The sequence below is a fragment of the Antennarius striatus genome, chromosome 17, assembly GCF_040054535.1.
Source record: "Antennarius striatus isolate MH-2024 chromosome 17, ASM4005453v1, whole genome shotgun sequence".
NCBI classification, from domain to species: domain Eukaryota; kingdom Metazoa; phylum Chordata; class Actinopteri; order Lophiiformes; family Antennariidae; genus Antennarius; species Antennarius striatus.
The window spans coordinates 19,226,129-19,252,558 of NC_090792.1; the positions used below are offsets into that span (position 1 = coordinate 19,226,129).

Below are 26,430 nucleotides of genomic sequence, written 5' to 3' on the forward strand. Positions count from 1 at the left end.
TGAGCAAGAAACAGTAAAAACTTTTCTATCTTGAGCCCTGAGGTCCGTTCAGACTCTTTTCGTGCACCCCCCCCACCCCCCACCCCCCACGGGAACGTGGATCAGGGTCTGATCTTTTAAACGGACTGTGGATGAGATGCCACCTCCACTGGGGCCCGTTTCAAAACGGGATGTCCATCCTTGGAGGACAAACGGGACCAGATCTTGTGGAACCCCATCCACCGGATTTGATCCACGGAGTTTGGCGCGCGTGGAAAGGAGGACGCGTCACACCGACAGGGGGAAAGAAAACGCCACTCCAGTCCCTTTAAAAAAAGCTGCTCAGCTCCTCTCAAGCCTTTTTGCGCACAGACGCTGGAAAGACCTGAGGCATGGAAACTAACAGACAAGAGTGATTCAGGGAAAGTGAATGGCCGTGACTCCCCTACCCATCACTGAGGGGGGAGAGGGAGAACAAGAGAGAGGACGGACGGAAAGAGGGGGGGGGGGGGGACGACTGGGCGACGGAGAGAGAGAGAGAGAGAGAGAGAGAGAGAGAGAGGAGGGGCTTAGAAGTATGAACTTGTGTATGATTGAGCTGCAGGAAGCATTAAGAAGGGAAAATCCTGCGCCCAGGACGCGTTCTGCTCAGCCTTCATTCCGCCCGCTGAGGAGGAGCTGCCTTATGGCTCCTCGGAGCCACACTTTTCCCCACCAAGTCTCACTTTTTCTAACGCGCTCCTTCCACTCCTAAACAAAAAGTTGTCTTTGCTGATCAAATCCCGGAGCTGGAAGCCGGAGCTGCCTTTTTTTTTTCCCCTCCTCCTTCCCACCTACCCGTGCGTAATTTCCCCGAGAAAAAAAAAAAAAAAAAAGGCGACATCACAACAACACGAGGACGAGGGATCGGGACAGAACAACCAAATCCGAGTTGGGGGAGAAAAAATGAAAGCTGTGACGGATATCTGCTGGGTCTTCCTCCTGCTGCACACCCCCGGCGTGATGTCCCTGTCCACACGTAAGTCCGCACGCAAGATCCACCGATGCGTAAAAGTCGCGGTGTGTTCGCTGGGATGGGGGGTTCGGTTTCAGGCAAGAGGTTTGATTCGAATGCCCCCCCCACACACCTCCCTAAAGAGGGTCGGTGGGACCCCGTTGAACATGAAACAGCTGCAGGAATGGGTTTTAAAACGCGTAAATCGAGTTTGAACGATTGGGTAGAAACTTTAAATCTGAATATTAAAGCAACACGTGAATAAAAACACAACCAGGAGGAAACTGATGGGGGTATTTTATAGAGTTAAATGCCTCTAGCATCTGTTACAGAGGGGGATTAATCCATGCAAACCATGCAGAAGCATGACAAGCAGTCATATTGTGTAAAATATTGTTTTAGGTGCACAAAAACTGCAAGAAATTATAGAAATAAATGGATATAAAAAGAAACAAAACACAGATTCCTTTCAAATAAAACAGGTTTTTTAGAGGAGGAACCCCACCTCTCTCTTTAAGGGGCCAGGATGTATTTTAAATGTTCTTAAAACTAAATATCTCCACAGATTAGGATCAGCTGATTGGATCTCCTCCAGATGCCTTCAGGGCTCCTTAAAAAACGCAGGACAAACGGCCACTCTGTCCACCTGACGCCTCCTGTTATGGAACGTCCTCCTGCTGAGGGGATGGAGCCGAGAGCTCGTCTTCTCCCCCCCACCCCCCCAGGAGAGGCCCAATTTCAACAAGTCGGCCTATAATTCGTTTAACACATGGAGGGACAAGGCGAGAAAGGGGTGGTAGGGGGGGGGGCGGGGCTTCAGGAGCCGCAACAAAACAGTGACATCATTTGCTGGGGTTTTGGAGAATGTTAACCGGCAGCGTAATGCACACTAACATAAATAAATCAGAGTTATGTCTGCTTCCCCGTTAAGTGGCCGGATTAGTTTTTACGGCGAGCGGCGGATTCCCAGAGAGGATCTCCTGGTGTTCATCCAGTTTGAAAGGTGCTAATAAAAGAACGTTTTACTCCCAGGAGCCCGTGGAGGACGCCGGGGGCCCCCTGATCGTCAGCCGCCCCTGCTGTTTATGACGGGGGCCTAATAGGTCATTACAGTTTTACTCGCTGTAATGATGGCGGGCGCTTTCCCCTCCCTTTTTTTTTTTTTTGCTCGCCGCGTGGCGTTTCGTCACGGATGCCCCTCGATTGAAAGTATTCCGACGTGGAATTTCCTCGCTGACGTATAATAATAACTCGTAATCCCGTCGGGTTCGCCTCGGCGTCGCAAGCAGACGTCGGATGCGAGCGTTTAAAACACTGATGATGTCACACAGAATGCCTCCTGATTGGATGGAGCGAAATGTATGCGAGGACCAAATCCGCCGCCGTCGCCTCCGCCGTCGCCGCCGCCTCTGATTGGCCTTCACGGATGGTTGTCCCTAAATGTTGCGTGACTCCTCGGGCCCCCAATGCGTTCCACATGTCCCTGGGGTGTCTGAAGCATTCTGGATGGGGCATTTAGGAGCTCCGGGGGCAAAACTTCCAGAATGTCTAAACACTGATTGTTATTCGTCCGGATCGGCCTGCCGTCGGCCAATCAGGGCCCTCCGTATCCAGTGACAGACGACCTCCGTGTGTGTGTGTTTGCGTTCACGCGTGTGCGCCCCTGTGCCTGCGATGGCGTGACCATCGGCGTCTGTCAGCATCAAGGGGGGAGGGGCCGGGGTGGGGGCGGCAGCTGGAGAGACGTGGCCCCCGGGCGAAGATTTGTAAAGGCGGACAAAGCGCCGACGCTCCCACTCGCCCCGTCCCGCTGACGTGTTTTTGTGCTGCTCTTTTTCTTCTTCTGGGGTTAAAAGCTCAACGTCTCCTTTTTTTTTAGTCGCTGCTCGTTGTTTTTAATTATTCCCGAGGATTCCGGCGACGGCGTTCCGAGAACAAGTTAAAAACCGCAACCCGACGGTTGAGCCACACGACAACAACTCCCGACTCTTGACATCTGCAAGAGCTTGAAGTGATTGATCGTCATGTAAGACCTCCACCAATGAGAGCCGGAGGAGGTTACATCATCGACTTGTTTGTTTGTTTGTCAACAAGATATGTCGTGTTGCTGTCCATCAATTCAGTGACCTTGTGGATTATGAACAAAGTTAAAGTCAAATAATTCTAAAAGCTGATTCTGGATTACTTAAAGTTGTTTCATTTGTCGATTGTAATCAAAATAACAACATGTTACAAAAACAAACAAACAAACAAATAGTAAATAGGAACGTTTACGTAAAGTTTGGTTCAAAATACCCAACAGTTTTTTGATTGATGCCCCCAGAAGCCCCATCTCAAACCAATCAAACTCACACAAGGAGCCTGAACGCAACTTGTAACCATAGCAACTGAAATAATAAAGATTCTCCGCTTTTTGTAGAAAGTTCTGGTAAAATTATTTCTCTTTTTTGGAGTTGTATCGAAAAATTAAACCGATAATTCATCTGGATTATAATTTTGATTATATTCTGGATTATAATGCAGATTATGTGGTTTTTCAGAAAATGTTTATTTAATGCATCCAATCAGGAGATAAGACGAAGGGTGATCCTACAAAATAAGAGCATGCCAGTGGTTCAGTATCTCTAGGTGAGATTGAGAGGAAGAACTTAAATCTGATTTAAATCAGCTGTACCAGGAAGAACCAATCAGAATCCTAGAAGACCTTCACATGTCAGTCATTAGACTCCGCCCTCTCACCTCCACCTGTCCTCCTCCTCCAGATATAGCCGTCATCTACCCCCAAGACCCCGTCCTTCGCATGGGGTCCAACCTGACCGCCAGCTGCTGGGTCCACTCGGACCTGGGGGTCCACGCCAGCTCCCTGTTCTGGTCTCTGAACGGGCAGCAGCTGCCCGGCGCCCTCTACCGGGTCCTGAGCCCCACCAACCTCAGCGTGACGCTGGCCGGACTCAACGCCTCCAGGCAGACGTCCGGCGACAACCTGGTCTGCCACAACCACAAGGGCCACATCCTGGCCGGCTCCTGCCTCTACGTGGGCAGTAAGTTCCACTTCCTGTCGGGGTTTCAGGTTTAGTTTCACGCCAAAGCAAGGGGTTAAAGGTCAAATCTACCTGCGCAGACCTGCCATATTTCATTTTTAGTAGTCTTGAGGCCCCCCGGGGGCCGCCGTGACCCGACGACCTCCCGAAGACACGGGTCGTTTCACACGGACACATGTTTGGACTTCCAGACGAGAAGCTCCGCCCAGCTGTTTAGCGTAAGCATCAAAGCAGAACGTGTTAGCGTCGCTAGCCGAGACAGACGTGGGAGTTCAGGTTTCGGCGTCGTCGTCATGGATGCGTCATGGAAACGCATCGCTGTTGTCAGCCCAGAAGCTGTTTCCTATAGTTTGAGCTTCAGTAACGACGGCGTTGGCGGACGATAGCGCCATGGCAACGACATCACAACAAACTCAAATAGTCACGTGATGGGAGTAAACAGGGCAGGTCCTTAAACGGTCTTTACCTGGATGCACGCACACGCACACGCACACGCACACACACACACACTCAAAGATGCCATCAGGATTTTAATCTCTGCTGTTTGAGCACCGTGTTCTGACAGACGAGGAATGTTGGCAGGGTTCCGTGCACTCTGTTTCTGACGCACACACACACACACACACACACACACACACACACACACACACACACACACACACACACACACACACACACACACACACATTAAGAAAAAGCACACCAATTTCTGAGGACCATTCCTAGCGTGTGAAGTACACTCTGGATGTAATGGCTGGAACAAACTTTGTGCCCTCCGTGACCCTTCGTCTCCCCTCTGCCTCCTCTTCCTCTCTCCCTCCTCTTCACACCAATGTCTCTCTCGCCCCCTCCTCCCCCCCATCTCGCTCTCTCCCCCCTTTCTGTCCCAGTGCCGCCGGAGAAGCCGGTCAATCTGACCTGCTGGTCCAGGAACACCAAAGACCTGACATGCAGCTGGGCTCCAGGAGGGAGAGGAGAAACCAGCATCAGCACACAGTACACGCTAAAGTACAAGCTCAGGTACATCAGTACACGCTAAAGTACAAGCTCAGGTACATCAGTACACGCTAAAGTACAAGCTCAGGTACATCAGTACACGCTAAAGTACAAGCTCAGGTACATCAGTACACACTCAAGTGCACGCTCAAGTACAAACTCAGGTATGTTAGTAGACGCTAAAGTACGCGCCAAAGTACATGCCAAAATACACGCTAAAGTACAAGCTCAAGTACGTTAGTACACGCTAAAGTACTTGCTATAGTACACTCTAAGGTACAAGCTCAGGTACTTCAGAACATGCTAAAGTAGACGCTAAAGAACAACCTCAGATACGTCAGAACACGCTAAAGTACACACTAAAGTACAAGCTCAGGTACTTCAGTACAGTAATCCATCGCTTATTCGTGCTTCAAAATGCAAGACTTCACTAGGATTTTTCGTAGGTAGTCATGTGATACCGTACTCACATGCTATTGGCTGACAGCATCCAGAAGTGTGCTGCGCTCAGAGACTCCCGTAACGCTTTAATACACTTCTGTGTATTAAAGAAACACTTAAAAGTGTTTTAAACAGTCTATCAGAGTGTGGGAAAAGGTAAAGAAACATTTAAATTACCGTAAATAATAAAATAAATAGTTTGTCGCTATATCGAGGAATTCTGTTTACGTGGGTGGTCCTGGAACGCATTAACCGGGATTAACAAGATATTACTGTACACGCTAAAGTACAAGGTTCTTTCCTCTTCCATCAATTTTCCTGAATTTTTATCCCAAACAATTGTTTGTTTTTTTTAACAGCAGCTTAAAAAATGTCAATTTGTGAAAAGTCTAAAAAAAATTTTTTAAAAATCTCATGTTCTCATCAATCAACCCAAGATTTGTAACTTGGGGTTTGGGATTTTTACTTTTCACATGTGAAATAAAAACACATGTGAATCAGGATATTTCACAAGAATGTCTCCGCGTGGATTTAGCATTAGCATGATTTGTTCTTTTTAATAGTGTTGTGATGATATCGTTTTGTAACGAGAATATCTTCCGTTTCTTTTGTGCACAAATTCTTAAAAATTCTCAAGACTTTTTATGGGTTTTCTGAACGCTAACGTCAAACATCTCATGTAAATGTGAAAAATAATGCATTTAATGATCTCCAATGTGGTTTGAGAAGCACACCAGGCGATACCACACGCCTGTAAATAAGGGTGAGTGAAGACCAAGTAATCTCTGCCTTGGGAAAGGGATTAAATAACCGACATGGAGAGAAAGTGTTCGCAGTCAAAAACATATTTCATGGAATTTTTATGAGCCTGAAATGCCTCTACAAAGCCCCGCAACCAAGTAAAGCTGCGCTGGAGAGAAGACAAAATAAAAAAAACCCTCCTCTCGTTGGCAGGGACATAAAATCGGAGGTTGCCGGCGGGTGAAGCCCTTCAGAAAAATGTAATTTGATGAGAACGAGGAGAAACACGTTTTCATCCGGTAACGAGCTTCGGATGAGTCGTTGGCTCATTTTACATGTTTATGACTTTTTAAATAGAGGACCCAACACGCAGATCCCACACGCATGTTCTTTACATTAAGACCTCCTACAGAAGAGTGTAAATTAGGACTTCATAAAACGGCGGGTGTCGCGTAAACCACCGCCAACACCTGACTTAAAGCGCCGGGGTTATAATATGGATGTTTTTTTTTGTGCGTTCCTCCCAGATGGTACGGCAAGGAGAAGGAATGCGAGGATTACGCTCACGCCCAGCCGTTCTCCTGCAGCATCACCCGCGACCTGCACCTCTTCACGCCCTACGAGATCTGGGTGGAGGCCTCCAACCAGCTGGGCCACGCCACCTCTGATGTCATCACGCTGGACATCCTAGACGTGGGTGAGTAACACGAGGCTTGACCTTTGACCCGCCGCCCCCGGTGTTTGCGTTGGAACGACAGAGTTCCAGAAAGTCCCAACCGTCTTGTTAATTTATTTTACGAGAAAATGTAGTGTGGGATCTTCTTTATCATTCTATCCTTTTCTCATGTCTGATCTGATGTCATTTTGTCTCATTTCATCTCTCATGTGATCTTATCTCATCTCACTGTTTTTCATCTGACCTTATCTTTATCCTTTCTCATCAGTTCTCATCTTTCATCTTATCTTGGTGTATTTTGTCTCATCACAGCTCATCTTCTCATCCCATTTTATCCCATTGTCTCATCTCATGTCTGTTTTAATCATGCAATCTCATCTCATGGCTTTTTTATCAAGCCATCTCATCTTACGTCATTTTTAATTGTATCATATCTCATACTGCCATATCGTGTTTTATCACATCTTTTCATTTCTCATCTCGGAAGTCTTTTTTTTTTATCATGCTATCTCATTTCATGTCTTTTTCAATCATGATATCTCATCCTGTGTCATGTCGTCTTTTATCATCTTATCTCATCTCATGTAAGGTTTTATCACATCGTATCTTATATCATATCACATAATAACAGCATAATTTCTCATCTTTTATAACACCTTATCATGTCTAATTTCTCATCTTAACGTATCCTATCTTATTTTTGGTGCAAAATTGCATTTTGTTTAGGTTTCAGAGCGTCACATGTGTTCGACAGCGAGCTTGAACCAGTTAAGAGATTGATTTATAACCTGACGACCCGTTGGCGTCACCTAGCGACCGACAGGTTGCGAACCTTAAACGGCCTCGGCTTTAGCGTCACACGCTGAAGACGAGCATCTCTTCATCTCTTTTATTCCTCCAGACGGGGCGTTGGCTCGCGTTGCGTGGCATCTGACTTTTGGAGAGAGCTGTTCTGGTCCAGCTCTGCGCTGATAGCAACGCCGCCGCGTTCCCTTTTAAAGCTTTGTTATGCGACTCCTCTCTCGGCTTACGCTCCAAGCAGCTCAACACCAAATTCCTCCCTCTTCTTGGTGCCCCCACCCCCCCACGAAAAACTCCCACGCTCATGCACACACGCATTCACGCACCTGGACGGGCGTAGGTGAGCGATGAACGGGAACGCCCTCTTCTTTTGACGAGCTAGTTTTCTCATTTCTCATGCTTTCTCTGGACACACACACACAGGAAGCACTCGCTAACCCCCTCTTTGGAATGTTTCACTTCAAACTTAATCCCGGCTCTGAGCCGGCTGCAGACCCCCGAGGCTCCGGGCCTTTTTGGAGGCTTTGGGACTTGAACCTCATTAACTGGGATCTCCTCACCTGCTTCGCTCCTAACAAGGACCGGGCAGCATCTGGGAAGCGCACAGCGAGAACGCCATATAGAGTTACAGACGCCAACACGTCACCGGCGAGGAAGCATGCTTCCATCAAAGCGTAATCCCTTTCTGCTCATGCACACACACACACACACACCTGTTTACACACCCCGAGGCCAGGGCAGGGCCCGGTAACAGTATAGAAGCAGCGAGCAGCAGGCAGAGCGTAGGCGGTTTCTGGACTTGCGTGTTCATTCTGTTACCTCGGCCATTCTTTCCACGGCGGGAGTAGGTCACAAACCCACAACAGCCACGCCTGCGGACCGCCGCCGTGACTCACCTCATCCACGGTCGCGTCGAAGCGCTCCGCCAAGGCGAGGCGGAAACACCTACGATTTACTCCACATTCCTCAGTCACGCGGAACCGAGGGACTAGAGGCAACTTGTAGCGGGAGGTGAAGACGGGTTGAACAATGACATAACACATGTAAACCATGATTCATCGGTAATCCGTCATGGTTCGGTGACTTTTATTGCCAATGCACCGGAGCGACACGTTTCATTTCATTTCAGGAGGCAAATATTCCAAATTAGTATCTTATTACCAGCATTAACCATTAATCTCTCTTTCAAATGTGAATCTAAATAGATGGCGACAAATAAAGTACCCAGTACTCTGCATAAGTTAAAACCTCGTCCAACATGGCTACCGGTCGGGAAACTAGAAACCTGGAGTAGAAAACAAACTATTGTGTTCCCAGATTAAAGGCAGATGGACCTGACAGCGGTTCTGACGACCTGGCAATCCCTGAGAATCTGGTTTTTGACATTTTTAGAGATTTTATTTTCATGTTGGAAACAGATAAAACAAAAGCCCAGACTCCAGATGCAAAGGTGGGGATGTCTTGGTAAATAAATGCGATATTTCGTCATTGGGGAAACCCAAAAACAAAAGACTTCGGCAGAGGTCGGTAGTTTCCCCCTTGTCTCCCAGAATGCAATGCTGAGCAGACAGAGGTACCAAGGAGCCGAGGATTTGTACAAATACTTCCACACAGCTTGGAGACAAATGTTCGGATGCGGGGGCGTCTGTGTTTCAATCGTCGTTGCCACATTCTACACCTACTCAGATCCTCGTCCGCCTGGATTAAATCCGTTCCTTTGAATTACAGCGATATGGTCGCGCCTCGCCGGCTGTTTCCTGTTTTAGATGTGTTCATGTACTCCACAAGACGATGGGACATTGACCTTTGCGGCCTGAGAAGCATGATACGGGGCAAAGAATGCCCATAAAAGCTCACACCACTTCTTGCAGGGGCTAAACTGACGATTGCACAAACTTTCTTGGTCAACCTCAGTTATTTCAGGGATTAAAAATCGACCACTAATTTATTTGAACAGGCAGACATGAGAGACTCTGGACCTAGCGGGCTTCAAGACTCTCATTTTCTTAGTTTTTCTCTCCGTTTTCATGTTGGAAGATGGATGAGTGTGCGTGCCACCGCTGGATTTACTCTTTTCCAATCACCCGTGAGTTCAGAGAGTCTTCCTTGGGAGAACAACGCCCACCTCTATCCCTTCTCTGGATCTCCTCCCGTCTTCTCCTTCCTCCTTCTTCCACCAACGATCGCCTGGTTTGTTTATTTGCGAGGGTGGACGTGAAAAATGAAGTGAGGTTAATACCCAAACCATCTCAGAAGCCCAAAACAAAATGCGGGGAAAGTTAAAATAATGGTGTGTCACCGGCTGTTTGTTTGCTGAAAAGATAATTGTTGTCAGATGAAGAAGCCGATTACTCTTGAGAAAGGAGACGGCCCTCGGCGACCACAGACCTCTGCCAGCACTCAACAATCCTCCAACGGCCTGTTACAAATAAAGACATTCCTACTGCTTCAAGTTTGAGTAGAATGGATTTCTGGACCCGCAAAACATAAAACCTCTGGAGTTTCAGTCATATATGCTAATCCGAGCCATCTGTCAGCCAGATTTTTATCATTAGGTTCTTATTATAGAAATATATGTGTTAATAGCTGCAATAAATTTAAATATTACCCTCTTGTGAATGACTTTTTCCCTTAATCCTGGCATTATAATCGCCAATTCCTGGGCTCTACAGCGTTGTAGCGTCTCGCAGCTTATTGTTTAGGTTTTCTGGATTGTGGTGGTGTCATCGCCAGCAGTGTTGTAATGTGTCAGCAAAATCTGTAGCAAATCAGCCGACAGAGCGACATTTAGCAGCTAGAGAGACAGATTTGACCCAACTGAGCCAAAGGGTAGTTAATAGAGTGGCAGTTAGCTGTTTGCTAACGTGTTTGTATCTACGGTTTAATGAGTTTAGTTACCCCAAGTGGCTCAAAAGCAGCTAATACTAGTCTGCAGACCCTAATTTACCATTATTACCTTGTTTCGAGAGGTTTGTCCCCCATAAAAGAACTACAAAAATGGCTAGAAAATGGCTAAAAGAACTACAAGACTGTAGACAAGCCGGAGGAGCTGGTCTATAGTCTTGTCCTGTATACTTCGATTTCCTAACTCTTCGTTCAAATATGGAGGATTTCACACTTCTCTTCTGACATCATCTTTCGGTTCTATCCTGTCAAAAGTCGTGAGTTGAAACGGTGACAGATTCTTCTTTCATCTTCCTCCAGTGACCACCGACCCTCCGTCGGGCGTGACGGTCAGTCGCGTCGGCCAGTTGGAGGACCAGCTGAGCGTTCGCTGGGAGGCCCCGCCCGCTCTCAAAGACTTCCTGTTTCAGGCCAAATACCAGATCCGCTACAGACTGGAGGACAGCCAAGACTGGAAGGTAAAGGACAAGGTCACGCATTTATGAGCGCATAAATCTGCTCCCTTTGTCTCCTCACAGACCCGTCAGTCCGGTCCTGTCCAGCTGTTTCTCATCCTGATGCTGTAATCACCTCTAATCTGGTCTGATTGAGGCCTCCGCTGCCAAGACGAGCCGTCGGGTTTTGATCACGGGGCAGAACCACTGTGTATACCTCGCTTTAAACTCCTAATGAATGAAAAATACCCTGTGAAACCTTCTTCCGCGTTTCCCAGAATTCATCCCAGTCCTCTGGGTACGCGGGAAGATTCTCCGCTAATTAAGGGGGAATTACACAGATGTGATTCTAAGCAAGTCTTTGCTCGCAAAGTGGAAAAAGAAAAGAGACATGGGGGAGGCGGCGGAGAAGGGATGGGAGTCTTTGAAGGAGGAGAGACGAGGCTTAAGTCCGAGTGGCTTTAAGGGTTCGGTGGTGAAAACGACGCGACCCTTTGCCCCGATCGTGAGGTCACGCTGAGGAACGGAGGGATACATCTCAGCTGTTAATGCCTTCAATATGGCCGAGGACACATTTTAGCGCTCTGGCTTCCCCAACGTCACGTCATTAGCCCTCTGATGCCTGTAATTGCCGTGTTCGGTTTTCTCCCGCAGTCGCTCCTAACAAGTGTTTACAGACCGAATGCCAGAGAGAAAGTGGGAACTATTAGACGATATTATTAACTGCTGTGTCGGGGCGTTTCTTCCTATCCGCCTCCCTTGTCTGTCTGTGCGTTGGTTCTTATGCGCTGCCTTTAATACGTAATAGAGAGCAGATTCCGCTCAGCGGGCGCCGCTACGCCGACATGTCGAGCAGACGTCCGCGAACGCCGTGGCGCACACGCATGTTTGGGTTTTGCGGTTGTGTTTCCGAACATCTTGACGTAGTCATGCCCATTAGCGGTCAGACCGCCGGCGCTCAAGCCCTCCGGCTAACGTCTGTTTCACGCAGGTGATGGATGACGTCGGGAATCAGACGTCCTGCAGACTGGCTGGGCTCCGACCTGGGACGGTCTACTTCGTCCAGGTAGGGTTTGGCGTTTTTTGGCGAGGTCGCACAACCGCGGGTGCGTCAAGACTTGCTAACGTGTCGCTAACATGGCATCTTCTCCAGGTTCGATGTAATCCGGTGGGAATATACGGGTCGCGCAAAGCCGGGATCTGGAGCGAGTGGAGCCACCCGACCGCCGCTTCCACACCCCACAGTGGTGAGCATACACCCACACACACACACACACACACACACACACACACACACACACACACACACACACACACACACACGGACGCACAAACTCAAAGGTCTAAATTGACTTTTTTCCTCTTCGAGCCCTTTTTCTCCACTTTAAGAGGCAATTTCTCCCAATAAAATTTGTTTTACATCACGACGGGCCTCGCACCCCGCTGCTGGAAACTGGCGGCCTCACAGAAGAGGAAGATGATGATGATGTTTCACCCTTCTTCCAGTCTGTTTCGCGTTGGCACGTTTATTTACGGCAGATGCATCAGTCAAATAAAATCAAAGTGGGGAAGTGCAGCCAAACCAAACCTGTGAAGTCGGAGTTGTAAGACAAAAGGGCTTCAGAGCGCCTGAACTCAACGTGACTCAGCTCTACGCCCAACCAGAGGCTGTAAAGTTGCGGCTACTTATGACTGTCGTCTCCTCAAGATTCAAACAATTAAAGTCATGGAGGAAAATATGAAGAATGACGGACAAACTTTAAATAAAACACCAGTTATAAAACTCTAATTTTCCTTTAAAGATTTCCCAGAAGAAACCAAGAATATTGGCAAAAGTAGCCGACTTGGGCAATCGCTCGTTTTTGAGGTTTGTTTGATGTGCAGTAGCGCCGTATTCAGCCATTAGGGGGCAGTAGAGAGAAGATATAAAAATGTGATAGCTTAAGCATTAGCATGTTGTAGTCTTGACCATCTGTTAGCTCCTCTTTGGTCTCAACTACCAAAAAACAAAGTTACCCAACTGACTCCATGCTACGTTGGTATTTCCGGTCTAATGATGTCATAACTCCTCCCCCCTCCCTCGTAGAGCGCTTGATGTCGGGTTCCTGCGACTCCAAGTCCAGCGCCGACTCGAACTCCACCCTACGGCGGGAGCTGAAGCAGTTCTTCGGCTGGGTGCGGAAAAACGCCTACGGCTGCAGCAGCATGTCCATGAAGATGTACGACCAGTGGAGGGTGCTGATGCAGAAATCTCACAAAGCTCGCAACCAGGTAGGTAAGCATCACGAACGCAGGGACGCACCGATGCACCGGAATCTCATGCGGCGCTGACGGATGCGGATTATAAACAGATTGTGTGTTTTAATCCAGGTTCTCCAAGGGGATAAATCCTAGCAGACGCTGCAGAAAGACAGTCGATGAAAGTTGGGAGTGAGAGAAGAGACAGATTGTAATTCTTATATGGGACACTTTGCTCTGGACATCCGCTGAGGAATTGTGGGATTTTCGTCTTTCATTCCTCTTTTCCAATCAGCATTTCTTTATTTTTGGAACACTGCAAACCGGAAGGGAATAAAATGGATCCAACATCCCGGAAGCAACGACGTGGACTCTTCTGCCTTCACAAAAGACGATGTAGCATGGGTAACTCGGGTCGAGCCAAATGACGCAGATTGAAGCTAAGAAAGCGTCGCCCGAGCATCAAAAGTATTCCTTCTTTTTTTCGTTTTTGAGCGCCTCCTGTGGATTCAAAGCGCCATCTAGTGGCCGCTCAGCATCCATGGAGGCTCCCACTGTGGTCCGGATGTAAAAAGTAACACGATATTACTCAGTATTTGTAATTGACGCGTTGTTGTGTGTGGATGATGTGCCAAACAGGCTCCCCCGGCGTCCAGTGACACGACTGATGGTGTTTGTCTGCGGAGACCTTTCACTGCCTTTATTTTTGTAAGGAATTGTACCAGCATATTTAAAACTGTATAAAGTTATGTTTTATTTCTTAAGTTATGTTTAGTTAGTAAAGAAGTACCGATGACTGAAGCTGTTTATCTCTGATGTTTGTTCTATAAAAGTGTTGTCAGAAACGCTGCTGAAATGTTTCGTTGAATTTTCCCATATTCACTCTTAAAAATAAATACGACAGGTGGGCGCAGTCATTTTAATTCTCACGTTACCATGGCGACAAAGATGAAGTGTGTGTGTGTCCATTTGTGGCGTTCAGGGCGCTGATTACAAGCCCCTGTAATGCCAATTTATTGGACCTCTACTGTCTATTTACACTGCCACCTACAGGCCTGGCATGGACACCGCAACGTTTTCGGTCGATGTGAACGAAGAACATTTTTTTAAATCTCAAAAGGAAAAACTGTTACCATGGTAACAGGACACAACTCCAATCCAGCTACACAATCCTCTAAACCTGTTTAAAAAGAAGAAGAGGCATTTTCGTGACACCTTATGGGACGGTCGGGTTTTACGGTTGGTGGAGGTTTTTTGCGTTTTATATTTTGGTTCCTGCCCGTGACTACAGACGCTGCTGACACAGAGGCGTAATCTGCACCTCAATCTGGACCCCCCCCCCCCTGAGTTCCGTCTCACCACACAGCGGAGGGAACTTTAGACGCTGGTTGTGTTTCCTGACTCAGACTCTTATTACTAGTCTCCGTCTAACGGTGCTCAATATTTAAGCAGCCTGGTCACTTAGTCACTGCTTGTTCTCCAGGCGTTAGTTACCTCAGCAGGGCGTCCTCATAACGAACACAAATACCTTCGTATTCATCTCTTTAACGCCAGTTTAGCCTGGATGTTAACCTAGGAGACAGGGGAACATCGATCGATATGATGGACAAGACAAGGAGGAAGTCATCTGACCTCCCACGTTTGTTTGCTCATCATGAAATAAAGTAAATACAAGACAAACGATATAAAAAATACAGTTCAATGCGTATCTGGGGTAATAGAGGGGAGTTGAGACACGATGCTGCCCCCTACAGGTGGTGAAGATAATCCAACAAGGAAGATGATCGTAATTTCCTTATCTTGGATTCCTTTTCCCAGATGTGGGAATTATATGGAGCTCTAGATTTTAGGATGGGGTAGATCGGAGTAAAGCGGCGTCACCACAGGGGGCGCCGTGGGGCAGCTGATTCACCACAACGGCTCACTGAAGAGTTTCCTGGTGGTTTAAAAGAGACCTTTGAGTCTTCAGTGCACAATGAGAGCAGAAGAAAAAAAGTGCTGATTCAGCTCTTTGATAAAATAATAAAGTGGTTTCCATGGAGATTTGTGTCCTGAGGGGGACGTCCAGAAAAAGTAGGTTGGGGCGGATCCAGAGCTCTGGTCAAGATAGGATTTCTTCACCTCACAGTCATTTATAATTCAGCCCAGGAGGCTGATCACCTGCACACACACACACACACACACACACACACACACACACACACACACACACACACACACACACACGCTCGTGTAAAGGAAGTGCCTGAAGTGAAGGAGAGTAGGAAGACAAGGTTGGAGGAGGATGCAGGAGGTGGAGAAGAAACGGCCGATAATCTCTGCTAGAGAAAGAGGTATGCCTGCGTGTGTGTGTGTGTGTGTGTGTGTGTGTGTGTGTGTGTGTGTGTGTGTGTGTCCATATGGATTACATTAGATCTGAGCTGCCTTTGCTATCAGATTCTGCCGCCATCTCTCCGCACGTCTCTGAGACTTGTACTTTGTTTAGAATCGGCTCGGTCTAAACGCTGAAGCGTAGAGAGTATGTTGAAGCGCTCCATATGGAAGTCATCAGGAAGCGTAGAACCGGAGCCAGCCGGCGTCGGGAGCCCAATCTGTTGCATCATTCTCATCACCGTCCCCCTCCTCCTCCTCCTCTTCGTCAGGCCCGGGCCCCGGACGCTACGCGCTGCCCCCTACAGTCGGATACATCAACCATGACTTCACCAAGCCCAGCAGCCCGGCCTACTCCTTCCACAGCCGCCTGAGCAGCGCCAGTGAGTCCGACACCCCCTCGACGCCCCCCCACACACACACACACACCGCCGTCTGGAAGACGACGTTCTGATTGTGTTGTTTTTTTGCAGTGGTCTCTGTGGACTCCAGCCCGGGACCGCGGTACCGCGTCGACGCCAAACTCACCCGCTTCGGCCGGATGGAGACGCCGTCCTACTCCATTCTGGGCCGGGGGAGGCGAACGGCGGATAAAGGTGGGGTTAGGGATAGTCTGCCCCACCTGCTTCAGGAGGAGGAGACACAGACGCATGAACACGTTTTATAAAAGATTTTATTTCTTTTTTGTGTTTGTTTTCAAGCTCCAGATTTCACTTCTTTTCCTGTTCATTATTTTAATCGTTGTATTTCCAACACCTTTGGACCATTAGCCAAACGAAAGAAGTCTCATGGAGGTGATGCTCGGAGTTCTGAGACGTATTTAACAGCAGAAGAAGAAGTTTACATTAAAACTGAGCGACTGATTTCTCTTCCTGTCCACAGTGGAGCTCTTCCAGACCCCGGGGCCCGGGGCCTACAGCCCAGAGAAAGCCCCGCCCCTCAACGCCCACCAAAGACCCCCCTGCTACACGATTGGTGCTCGAACCAGATATCGATCAGTGGATCCGGTCCCGGCGCCAAATAGGTGAGACGACAGGTTAACACCGACCGCTTCAGATTCACAACGCATTGATGACATGAGATTAGATGACATGAGAAGAGATGACATGACATTAGATGACATGAAATTAGATGTTATGAGATTAGATGATGTGAAATTAGATATGAGATTAGATGATATGAAAAGAGATGACATGATATTAGATTGTATGAGATTAGATGACATGAGATGAAATTAGAAAAGATGAGATGCCATGAGATAAAATGACATGAGATGAGATGATATAAGAAGAGATGACATTAGATGATATGAAATTAGATGATATGAGATTAGATGATATGAAAAGACATGATATGAGAAGAGATGACATGCGATTAGATCACATGAGATTAGATCACATGAGATTAGCTGTTATGAGATTAGATGATGTGAAATTAGATGATATGAGAAGAGATGACATGAAGAAGAGATGATATGAGATTAGATGATATGAGATTAGATGACAAGAGATGACATGAGATAACATTATGAAATCCGATGCCATGATATTAAATGACATGAGATGAAAGTAGAAAAGATGAGGTGTCGTGAGATAAAATGGCATGAGATGAGATGCCATGAGATTATGTGACATGAAATTGGATGACATGACATGACATGACATGCCACGAGAAGAGATGACATGTTGTGAACTCTAAAGCGGTTCATTCAGAGTTCACAGGATCGATGATGCTGATCTATAGTACAGTACCTGCTCTTCGTCCTCATCATCATCAGCTCCTCGGCCTCCTCCTCTCAGGGTGAAGGGAGTGAGCACTGGTCCAGTTTACATCAGAGAACTGGGAACCAGTTTAACCTGCAGTGAAAATAAACTCCTGTTTAAGTTTCCCAGTCAGAAGCTTGACGACATTAAGGTGTTTGACGTGGTGTGACGTCACAGGAACTATTAATCAGCTGATGTCTGGAAAACAAAGTCATTAAACTGCCAACAGACAGCTAGTCACCGTCACTAGTTACCTGTATCGCCGGTGGTTTCCGGTTCCGGTCCGGTTTGTGGAGGCAGTAAACGACCTGGTGCCGACCAAAGAGTTGCTGTCAGGACAAGATGGTTCCCTCCACCCCTCCACACACGCACAACAGGTGCGTAAAACGTCTTTAGGCAAACATTTTATGGTTTTTATTCTACATAACTGTAAATAAACACCCGATAATCCAACCTGCTACAGGTGCCGTAAATCTGAGATTGATTAAATGCCGTAAAACGCTGTTTGCTGTCGTGAGCGATAGTTTCAAGTTGCCAAGTTGCGGAAATTGACGCATCCGGGCCACCGTCCACCAAAAACGATTGTTTCAACCTCCTGGGAAATTAATTACATCAAATATTCTTTCCCTTTTTTTTCATTAATTTTCTCTAATTATATCCAACGTTTGTGTTAATTTTGCTGGACAAGCTGTGATTCGTGTTTCTTCTTCTCCGGTCCAGCTACAGCCTTCCGAACCTCCTGGGTTGCCAGGTTCCTCACAAACCCTCCAGCGCCAGCTTCAGCCTCTCCAGCCGGAGGAGCGTCGGCGCGCCGTCCGAGGACCTCTCCATGAGCCCCGGCCCGGCCAGATACAGCACCATCAACCCGGACGTGTACCGCCAGCGCCAGCCCTCCTTCACCATGCAGAGCCGGACCAAGAGGCCCAATTACGCCTCTGTTAATCCCGGTCCGGGTGCTTACAACCCGGAGAAGTTCCACATGCACCTCCGGAGGCCCCCATCCTTCTCCATGGGGGTCAGACACTCTGAGTTTGTCATGCCCCTGGTGGTGGATGTAGCTGACTGATGGGGTCAAAAGGTTTCAACTAACACTCCAAAGACAAACACAACCAGGCCTTGTACAGAAAACACACTTTTATTCATTTATAAATAAAATAAAATAGCAATAATTATCTGTGGCATCGTTTGTGCAAATAAAAACCCCCCAGCAGGGAGTCACAGTTTGGTTTTGGGGATGATAATTTCCACAGCTGAGCTCCAGTCGCTGCATTCGCCCAGATCCAGCAGCTCCTTGGCGCACACCTGGAACAGGTAGGGTCGGCCCCGGGTCAGACCCTTCAGCTCCACCGAGGTCATCTCCAGGGGGCCAATCTGAAGGAGGGGGCCACATGATGGGAGCCGTTTAGGACATTACATGTGAGGAAACAACCAAAAAAAACCAACCTAGCTCAGCTGGAGAGAAACTGCCAGCTCTGTAATTATTCATAATAACAAGAATAATAATAAAGTAATTAAAATTTCAGTACATTATAGGTGATTAATATTAATACTGCAAATAAAGATGCAAATTTAATGATGCAAATAAAAAATATTACTGTTAAAAATAGTAATAAAATAATGTAATACTAAAACAATAATTAAAATGTTAATTATTAATTGTAATAATATTATTAATAATAATTAATGTAACAATATATTATAAGTATATAATAATGCACATACAAGGCAATATAATAATAACAATAATGCAAAATAATATATGAATATAACAAAAGCATGTAATATAAAACTATTGTTGTTAAAAATTGTAATAAAAAACACAATACTAGAAAAACAACAATAATAAAAGTATGAATTACTATTAATAATAAATAATCTATGAATACATTATAAGTATATAATATTGCAAATAAATCCAATAATAATAATAATAATAATAATAATAATAATAATAATAATAATAGTAAAGTTCCAGTTTTGGATGCTGTGTTTTTTGCGGTTGCCTAAAAACATTTTTTTAATTCCATGTTTTAAATTCCCCTCGCTTCCTGTGCTGATGGAACCGATCCTTACATGGACGGAGTTCGGGGTTCCCCTGCTGCTCCACCGGTACTGAACCTGGTATTTTAGGGGGAGGATGTCCAGGTTTGCCCACGTGGGAGGAGGCGACCACTCCACCAACAAGTTCCTGACACCCACAGGGGAAACCCGGACGTCTACGGGAGGATCCGGTTTCACTACAGCCAGAAAGACCCAAGAAAAAAAAAAAGGGAAATGGTCAAACGCCTCATCATCATCATCATCATCATCATCGTCATCAAATGACACGTGACTTGACGAATTCCTGGAATTTACAGTTCCAGCTTCACCTATTTCCTCCAGCGTGAAGCTGGACAGGTGGGAGCTGCTCCCCCCCGCGTGGACCGCCGTGACGTTGATGATGTAATCGGTCAGAATCTTCAGGTAAGGCAGGTGACAGTGCCAGACCTGCACACACACACACACACACACACACACACACACACACACACACACACACACACACACACACACACACACACACACACACACACACACACACACACACACACGGGACAAGAGGATGGTCATATCATTGTTCCACATCCACGTCACTGCACATCACCTGAAAGGGCAAATATAGAACCGGTACCCGCTCAGATGATGATGATGATGATGATAATGATGATGATGATGATGATGATGATGATGATGATAATGACGTCAGGATCGAAGATGAGGATCCCGGTGGGATAAGCCGACACTGCCTGGCCGCCGGATGTGCGCGTCTCTCGCTGATAAAGGACGGAATAAAAGAAGGTGGGTCAGCTGTGAGGAGGAAGAGGAGCCCAGGTGTGAAGTTCGTTAGGTCACCTGTAGGTGGCGATGTAACGGGTCGGGGGCCCGTGGGGAGGTTCTGCCCAGGAGCAGAGCGTCACGTTGGGGTAGCTGGCGCACCAGCAGCGCACCTCCGGAGTCCACGGAGGAGCTGCGGGGAGGAGGAGACGCGTTTTAGTGTTTTAATACGCTTAATTTCGTTCATTTTTTAAATAATTCCATAAATCTTGTTTGTGTCTCGTGAGTGAATAAAGACCACGTGACGTCTGCATTAAAAAAAAAAGAGAAAAAGTTGGTGCGTAAAATAAAACCTGAAAACATGGATCGAACCATTCAAAGGAAAACCCAACAGCAGATTTCTTTCTTGGCGTCTCTCCGCCGGTGCCATGGCAACCAGAATTGACACATTATTGATGGATGTGATGGATGAAGCCCACGTGCTCAATCGTAAAAAAAAAAAAAAATCCGAATCTATTTTATCTTAACCAACAGATGCCGGCGATGGAGATCAATAACTGAGCTGAAAAGAGGAGGAGGAGGAAGGGAACTGATGAAGAGATGGAAACAGAAGGAGGTGTGACGTCATCAGGTGTAGAAACAAGATGCTCAAAGCCCACAAGAGAGGCTTTAACAGGTAAGTTTAAACACTTGTGTTTGTTGGGACTCACTTCCTGACGTCCGGCCTCCAGCGACGCACAGGAGCAGCACCGCAACGACGCACACACCGCACACACCGCACACACCGCACACCATCATAGCAGCAAAGTATCACCAATACGCTGCGGGTTCGTCTGAGTAGCTGTGCAAAAATCCTGCAGACGGTTTGGTTACGTAAGACTCCTCTCCTCTGTCTGCATGTCAAAGTTCACAGATGATTAACAGAGATGTCTGAGGAGCGGCAGCAGCAGATCGCAGCTTTTAAAGCCGCCCTTCACGAAGTGAAAGAGGAACAGAGAACGCGGTGGTAACAGGAAAGCCCGCCTCTTACGTCACTTCTCACGGTTTCCTTACGTCATAGGGGGAAAGAACGGCGCTGCTGCCACGCGCAAGGTGAATATTTATATTTAAATTATCACCAGATGAAGGGGTTATGTATAAAAATGTTTATTTACAACACTTATTTAACACACAAGTGAGCCGGCAGCACCTGTTGGCGCCCCCTCTTCTGAGCTCTAGCGGCCTCTAGCGGACAACCTGAGAACAGCAGCTGACGAGTGAAATCACGCGTCTTCATCGTCTCTGTGAGGCCACGACATCTTCTTGATGCTCCACCCGGAGAAGGAGCCGCCGTGGGGGTTCCAGCTCAAGGCGGTGGGGGCTCCTTCTCTGTGCATGCTGATGCCGTGGAGCCCCCCACCCCCGGAGGGCCGCAGAGAGGTGAAGGCTTTGCTGATCCAGCTGTTCTTTGCTTCCTGCAGATCGTTGGCCAGGATTCCTTTCTGGTGCTCCAGCTCCTGTAGGAGGAGGATGGAGCAGCGAAACTTAATGAATGATGTACTTTAAATATTACTACTCTAGAATTGTACTTATATATATATATATATATATATATATATATATATATATATATATATATATATTGAATTGAATTAACATAAACCATGTATTTAAAAAAATAAATTTTATATATATATATATATATATATATATATAATTTATATAAAAAAAATAAATTTTATATATATATATATATATATATATATATATATATAATTTATTTTTTTTAAATACATGGTTTATGTTAATTCAATTCAATTCAAAAAACTTTATTTGTCCCCAGGGGACAATTGAAAGCACATAAAGCAGGATTAGTGTGAAAGTACAAACATACTGTGTAAACGTAAACGTTGTAAGCATAAAAAATTAACAGAAATAATAGATAAATATAAATAAATATAAATACAATGTTTATGTTAGATAATAATTCAAAACAAAGTTAGTTCCAAACCTAGTGAGTTAGTTAAAAACTTATTATAAAAACATAGTTTAAAACCTAATTTGTTCAAAACGTATTGATTTAGTTAGTTAGTTCAGAAACTATTTAGTTTTTAGATAGTTGCAAGAAAATACTTCTTTGGGGTGTATTTCCAGTGAGAGTCTCATTGGGATGTGACTCATAGACATTTTAACGCTGGTTTTGGTCATCAGGTGTCTTCTGATTGGCTGGAGTCCCACACGGGATGATCCTCGGGCCCCTGCAATTTCCCTTTCATTTTTCTTTGACATATCCCCGTTACGCTGACGACATTCAGATCTTCACCTCTGCTAAAACCAGCAAATCAATCAGCTTCCGTCTCACCTGGATCTTGCAGTTGGCCTCCACCATCTGCAGTTTGGTCTGAGCTAATCCCTTCTCCAGCTTCCTGATCTGGATCTTCAGGGCCTCCTTCTCCTGCTGGTCCCTCCTCTGCTCCCGGCTCGGTTTGGCCGTCCCTTCCGGAGCCGTAGCAGATTCCACTGAATCCACGGCGCATCGACAGCGAGAACAAACGCTGATGGTGCTCTGAAGAGGGAGGGGTGAGGAGAGACGATGAAGAGGAGGAGTCAGGAGGAGACGGATGAGAGTCTTGCCTCACCTTCAACGAGTCCACTTCCTCTTTGTGGGCGGTCTGCTGCTTTTCCAGGCGGTTCGTCAGCTGGGAGCAGATCTGAGGAGGAGAAGGCATCATCTTCACCATCATCATCATCGAGCACAAACACGCTCTTCATCAGGGTGTCCTTTATGAGGGAGGGATGAAGACCAAACGTCACCTGTTTGTACTCGGCGACGATGACCGACGACTTGCTGGCCTCCGCCTCCGCCTTTTCCAGCTCCCTCCGAAACACTTCTTTCAGCTGCGAGACGAGGACGGATCGTTCACCCGTTTGCATCCATCCCGTAATAATCTGGGGGCGTGATGAAAAAGCTCTTACCATCGCAGACTCCTCCTCTGTGCTCTTCTTCATCTCCTCCGTGGCCATCAGCCGGTATCTGGCCTGCAGGAGGTCGGAGGAGAGTTCGTCCACTCTGTCCTCCGCCTGGAAGGAAACCAAAGACTTCCTGGGGTTTTCTCTTCCATCGCTGGAAACATCTTTACTTTTTCAAGCTGAACGTTTGACTCCTGAGTTCCAACCTCACCTTGTCCAGAGCTTTCCTCAGCGCCACCTTGCTGGTGATCAGCCGGTGAGCCAGGTTGTCGTTCTCCTGCTCCAGACGGAGGCTGGCCTGCTGCAGACGCCGGTTCTCCTTCTGCAAAAAAACCCCCCCAAAAAATCAGAAAAATCCATCAGGAATCAAAGCAGGAATTTAATTTATGGCTAATTTGGAAATGTAAAAAGTTATAACCTGGTATTTGTCCAAAGGGTCTTCATCATCAACCATTATCTGGAGGCGGATCTCCGTCTGATGGGCTTTCCTTGGTGGGATCTGAAGGCAGATTGGGGAATCAGACGCTTGAAGACATTGCATTTATTGATCTCACATTTGAAATGATCAATCTGCATTTTAAAAAACAAACACACCCCTCAGGTAGAGGGGTGTGTTTGTGTTCCAGCGTAAAGGAAGGGAGTAAGAAAAAGTCTTTTCAAGCAAATTCACAATTTATTTAAGGAAAAAATGTCAACCTGAGTGCAAATGATAACCTTATGAAGTCTAATTACTGGTTGTAGTTGCTGGTTTTATATACAATGACTGTTTAATCTGTGTTAATCCGGTGTAATCTGAGCCTTACTGTCAATCCAGGTCCTGTTTCAGACACCAGACAAGCCAAAATCTCCTCTTCGCTCATCTTCTCCATGGCGCTGCTGTCGTACGCCATCATGTCCGACACTTCCTCCATCATGTTGTCCAAGACACTCGCCTTTCAGGGACGCAAAAAAAACCAAGAAAAAAAAAAAACCCAAACCGTCGTAATCTGAGTTAATCCAGCAGCAGGGAGTCAGAAGCTCATTGGAGTGTTTTTGACTCGGGACGATGCAGCTGAGTGAGAGCGATCAAAGTCCGGAGAGAAAGTCTCACAGATAAGAGAGAGGATCGACATCGAACACCCGCCTAAACAGGTTTATACACCTGCGTGTGTGTGTGTGTGTGTGTGTGTGTGTGTGTGAGACACGCCCACTGCAGTCCTCACCTTTCCCATCGTCTCACCTTTTCTTTCTCTTCCACACACACTTTTACATCCTGACAAAGGGGAGCCCTACCAAACGTATGTTCGAATATTTATATGGTGCATATTTAACACTTTCCTGCGCTCTGATTGGTGCAGAGGCGGCGTGAACCTGTCGGACAGCTCTGGAATCACTGCTCAGGTATTTGTGACATTTACCCCCAGGCGGAGTGGTGGTGGGGCAGATTGGCCACATCCGTCTATTATTGTCCCCGGTTGGAGCAGCCCGACGAGTCGAGCAGGTGAAACCAACAAAAAGAGATCCGGATGCCCCGCCCACAACAGCCACACCCACTTTAAACCCCGCCCCCCCCAGTCAGTTAATCATTGTCTTCTTTCATTTACTGTTCTGGTTGAATTCCATCCAACTTCCACTTCCCGTTTTTGAGTTTTAGTTTCTTTTTCTATTTATGTTCTTCAGTTTTTCCGAATCGGATTTCGACACCGAAAAGCGAACAAGAAAAAAAAAAAAAAAAAGTCCAGGAAGAACCAATCATTTATTCCTCCTCAAACACACACAAATAAATAAATAAATAAATAAATAAATAAGGGGAACATCTTGTGAAACTATGTGAATTTTTCTAACGGTGTCAGAATTTACCAAAACTTTCGTTTCCTACACAAATATTTTGGAAAAAAATAGTTTTCTGACAGACGCAACAAATTCATCACGAAACCGACGTGCGTAAAAACAAACAAACTGATGAGTCAGCACGCTGGCTGCGTGGACGTGAACAACAATAAAAGATGTCTCATTCAACAATCCTTGGATTTAAAAAACGCACATAAACACTAAAAGTGCATTTATTAAACCCACGGAGTGACCGACAGGAAACGACGAATCTCAGTGTTAAAAGTGACGATATGCAGATTAAACATCTTCTATACGAAGTTTAAATAATAACGTCCCCCATTTTTCACATCGTATCTAACTTCTCAAAGGAACGTTTTCTATTTCAGTCTCATTCCGTTCCTCTGTCGCTTTCTGTTTGTCAGAAATACTTGAAAACACTGAAGCCCTGATATCCCTCACAAAAACAACAATAATATACAGTCGCAGGCATAAACATCGAGTCACTGCAGAGCTGATAAAACGGCGTACCGGATACAAAATCTAAAATGTCGACGCGACATTACAATTAACCAGAAAAGAACTGATAAATGAATACCGACTTATAACAAAACCTCTAAATCCTCTCCTTCACACGCAGGACGACCGACGTCCAATCATCTGCAGGCCGGCAAACGACAGCCAATAAAAAAACAACAACAGTTAGCCCTCATGTACAGGAAGCAAGGAACAGAAAGGTCAGCTGCTTCCTGTTGGATCATGTGACCAGATACATTCACACCAAACACCAATAACACATGTGATCAATAACAGACTCGCCTCTGATTGGAGGATCGTCTGAGATGTCAGAAACGTCTATTCTAGATTTTTACTAAAGGTTCTAAAATACTTAATGCTGTAAGTATAAATAAAGTTTTGTTGGCTTATTAGAATGAATCCATTAGAATTTGAATGAACTGTACATGCATAAAAATATAAGCCGCTAAGCACACACCATATATGGAGAATGGAGTTATTACACATTAAATGAATATTTCATAAATATAGAAGTTAAAATTCGACATTCCTATTTTTTAAAATTACACATTTCTTTCTGATTTGGTTTTTTTTTTTTTTTTGTGAGAATAAAACACTTAAAAATCAGTTTAAACACTGAAAAACAAGGTTTGTGTCATCCATCGGCCGTCCCCTTCAGACGCGGCTCCTCCTGGGAAGTTCTTCCCCGTGTGAAGCGTTGGAGTTCTCGCAGAACGCCGCCGGCAGTTAAAACGATTTTGGGGCAACTTGTGGGCGTCGTCTGGGGGGATCTGTTACCAACGCGAAGCCACCCCCCCCCAGGATTGATCCAGTCTGGAATATGTTGCGGGAAGTGAGCGTGTGCAGAAACGTGGGTGTGATGTAATCGCCCGTCCCCAAACAGAAGCGAGGTGTGCTGGATGTGGTCACGCCAGGCGTCTTTGTGCTGCGATGGGGGGGGGGG

General features: G+C 46.3%; 4 protein-coding genes across 7 annotated transcripts; 2 read left to right on the forward strand and 2 right to left on the reverse strand.

Moving 5' to 3' along the window:
* The first annotated feature begins 557 nt into the window (after window positions 1-557).
* crlf1a (cytokine receptor-like factor 1a) lies at window positions 558-14,150 on the forward strand. 2 transcript variants are annotated; one of them, XM_068339517.1, is made up of 9 exons: window positions 558-997; window positions 3,736-4,014; window positions 4,905-5,034; window positions 6,720-6,889; window positions 10,874-11,031; window positions 11,999-12,073; window positions 12,161-12,254; window positions 13,094-13,282; window positions 13,378-14,150. In XM_068339517.1, the coding sequence occupies exons 1-9, from the start codon at window positions 925-927 to the stop codon at window positions 13,392-13,394; spliced, it is 1,185 nt and encodes a 394-aa protein (XP_068195618.1). In that variant the 5' UTR covers window positions 558-924; the 3' UTR covers window positions 13,395-14,150. The 2 variants fall into 2 exon arrangements, with proteins under 2 accessions (XP_068195618.1, XP_068195617.1); XM_068339516.1 differs by having other exon boundaries at window positions 559-997; window positions 13,094-13,278.
* Window positions 14,151-15,401: 1,251 nt separating this feature from the next.
* Window positions 15,402-18,556, forward strand: odf3l2a (outer dense fiber of sperm tails 3-like 2a). The gene is made up of 5 exons (XM_068339004.1): window positions 15,402-15,578; window positions 15,888-15,998; window positions 16,089-16,211; window positions 16,498-16,639; window positions 18,099-18,556. The coding sequence occupies exons 1-5, from the start codon at window positions 15,530-15,532 to the stop codon at window positions 18,442-18,444; spliced, it is 771 nt and encodes a 256-aa protein (XP_068195105.1). The 5' UTR covers window positions 15,402-15,529; the 3' UTR covers window positions 18,445-18,556.
* On the reverse strand, window positions 18,499-21,156 carry ebi3 (Epstein-Barr virus induced 3). Of its 2 annotated transcripts, XM_068339002.1 has the most exons (6): window positions 20,903-21,156; window positions 20,271-20,385; window positions 20,050-20,191; window positions 19,748-19,865; window positions 19,452-19,615; window positions 18,504-18,749 (listed from the first exon to the last, which is right to left on the reverse strand). In XM_068339002.1, the coding sequence occupies exons 1-6, from the start codon at window positions 20,988-20,990 to the stop codon at window positions 18,594-18,596; spliced, it is 783 nt and encodes a 260-aa protein (XP_068195103.1). In that variant the 5' UTR covers window positions 20,991-21,156; the 3' UTR covers window positions 18,504-18,593. The 2 variants fall into 2 exon arrangements, with proteins under 2 accessions (XP_068195102.1, XP_068195103.1); XM_068339001.1 differs by having other exon boundaries at window positions 18,499-18,749; window positions 19,452-19,865.
* A 211-nt stretch (window positions 21,157-21,367) lies between these two features.
* LOC137611170 (rab GTPase-activating protein 1-like) lies at window positions 21,368-24,889 on the reverse strand. 2 transcript variants are annotated; one of them, XM_068339225.1, is made up of 9 exons: window positions 24,344-24,889; window positions 23,945-24,073; window positions 23,560-23,640; window positions 23,353-23,463; window positions 23,148-23,252; window positions 22,986-23,069; window positions 22,811-22,882; window positions 22,534-22,737; window positions 21,368-21,688 (listed from the first exon to the last, which is right to left on the reverse strand). In XM_068339225.1, exons 1-9 carry the CDS (start codon window positions 24,350-24,352, stop codon window positions 21,455-21,457), a joined length of 1,029 nt encoding a protein of 342 aa, XP_068195326.1. In that variant the 5' UTR covers window positions 24,353-24,889; the 3' UTR covers window positions 21,368-21,454. The 2 variants fall into 2 exon arrangements, with proteins under 2 accessions (XP_068195326.1, XP_068195325.1); XM_068339224.1 differs by having other exon boundaries at window positions 22,986-23,252.
* Window positions 24,890-26,430: the final 1,541 nt, after the last annotated feature.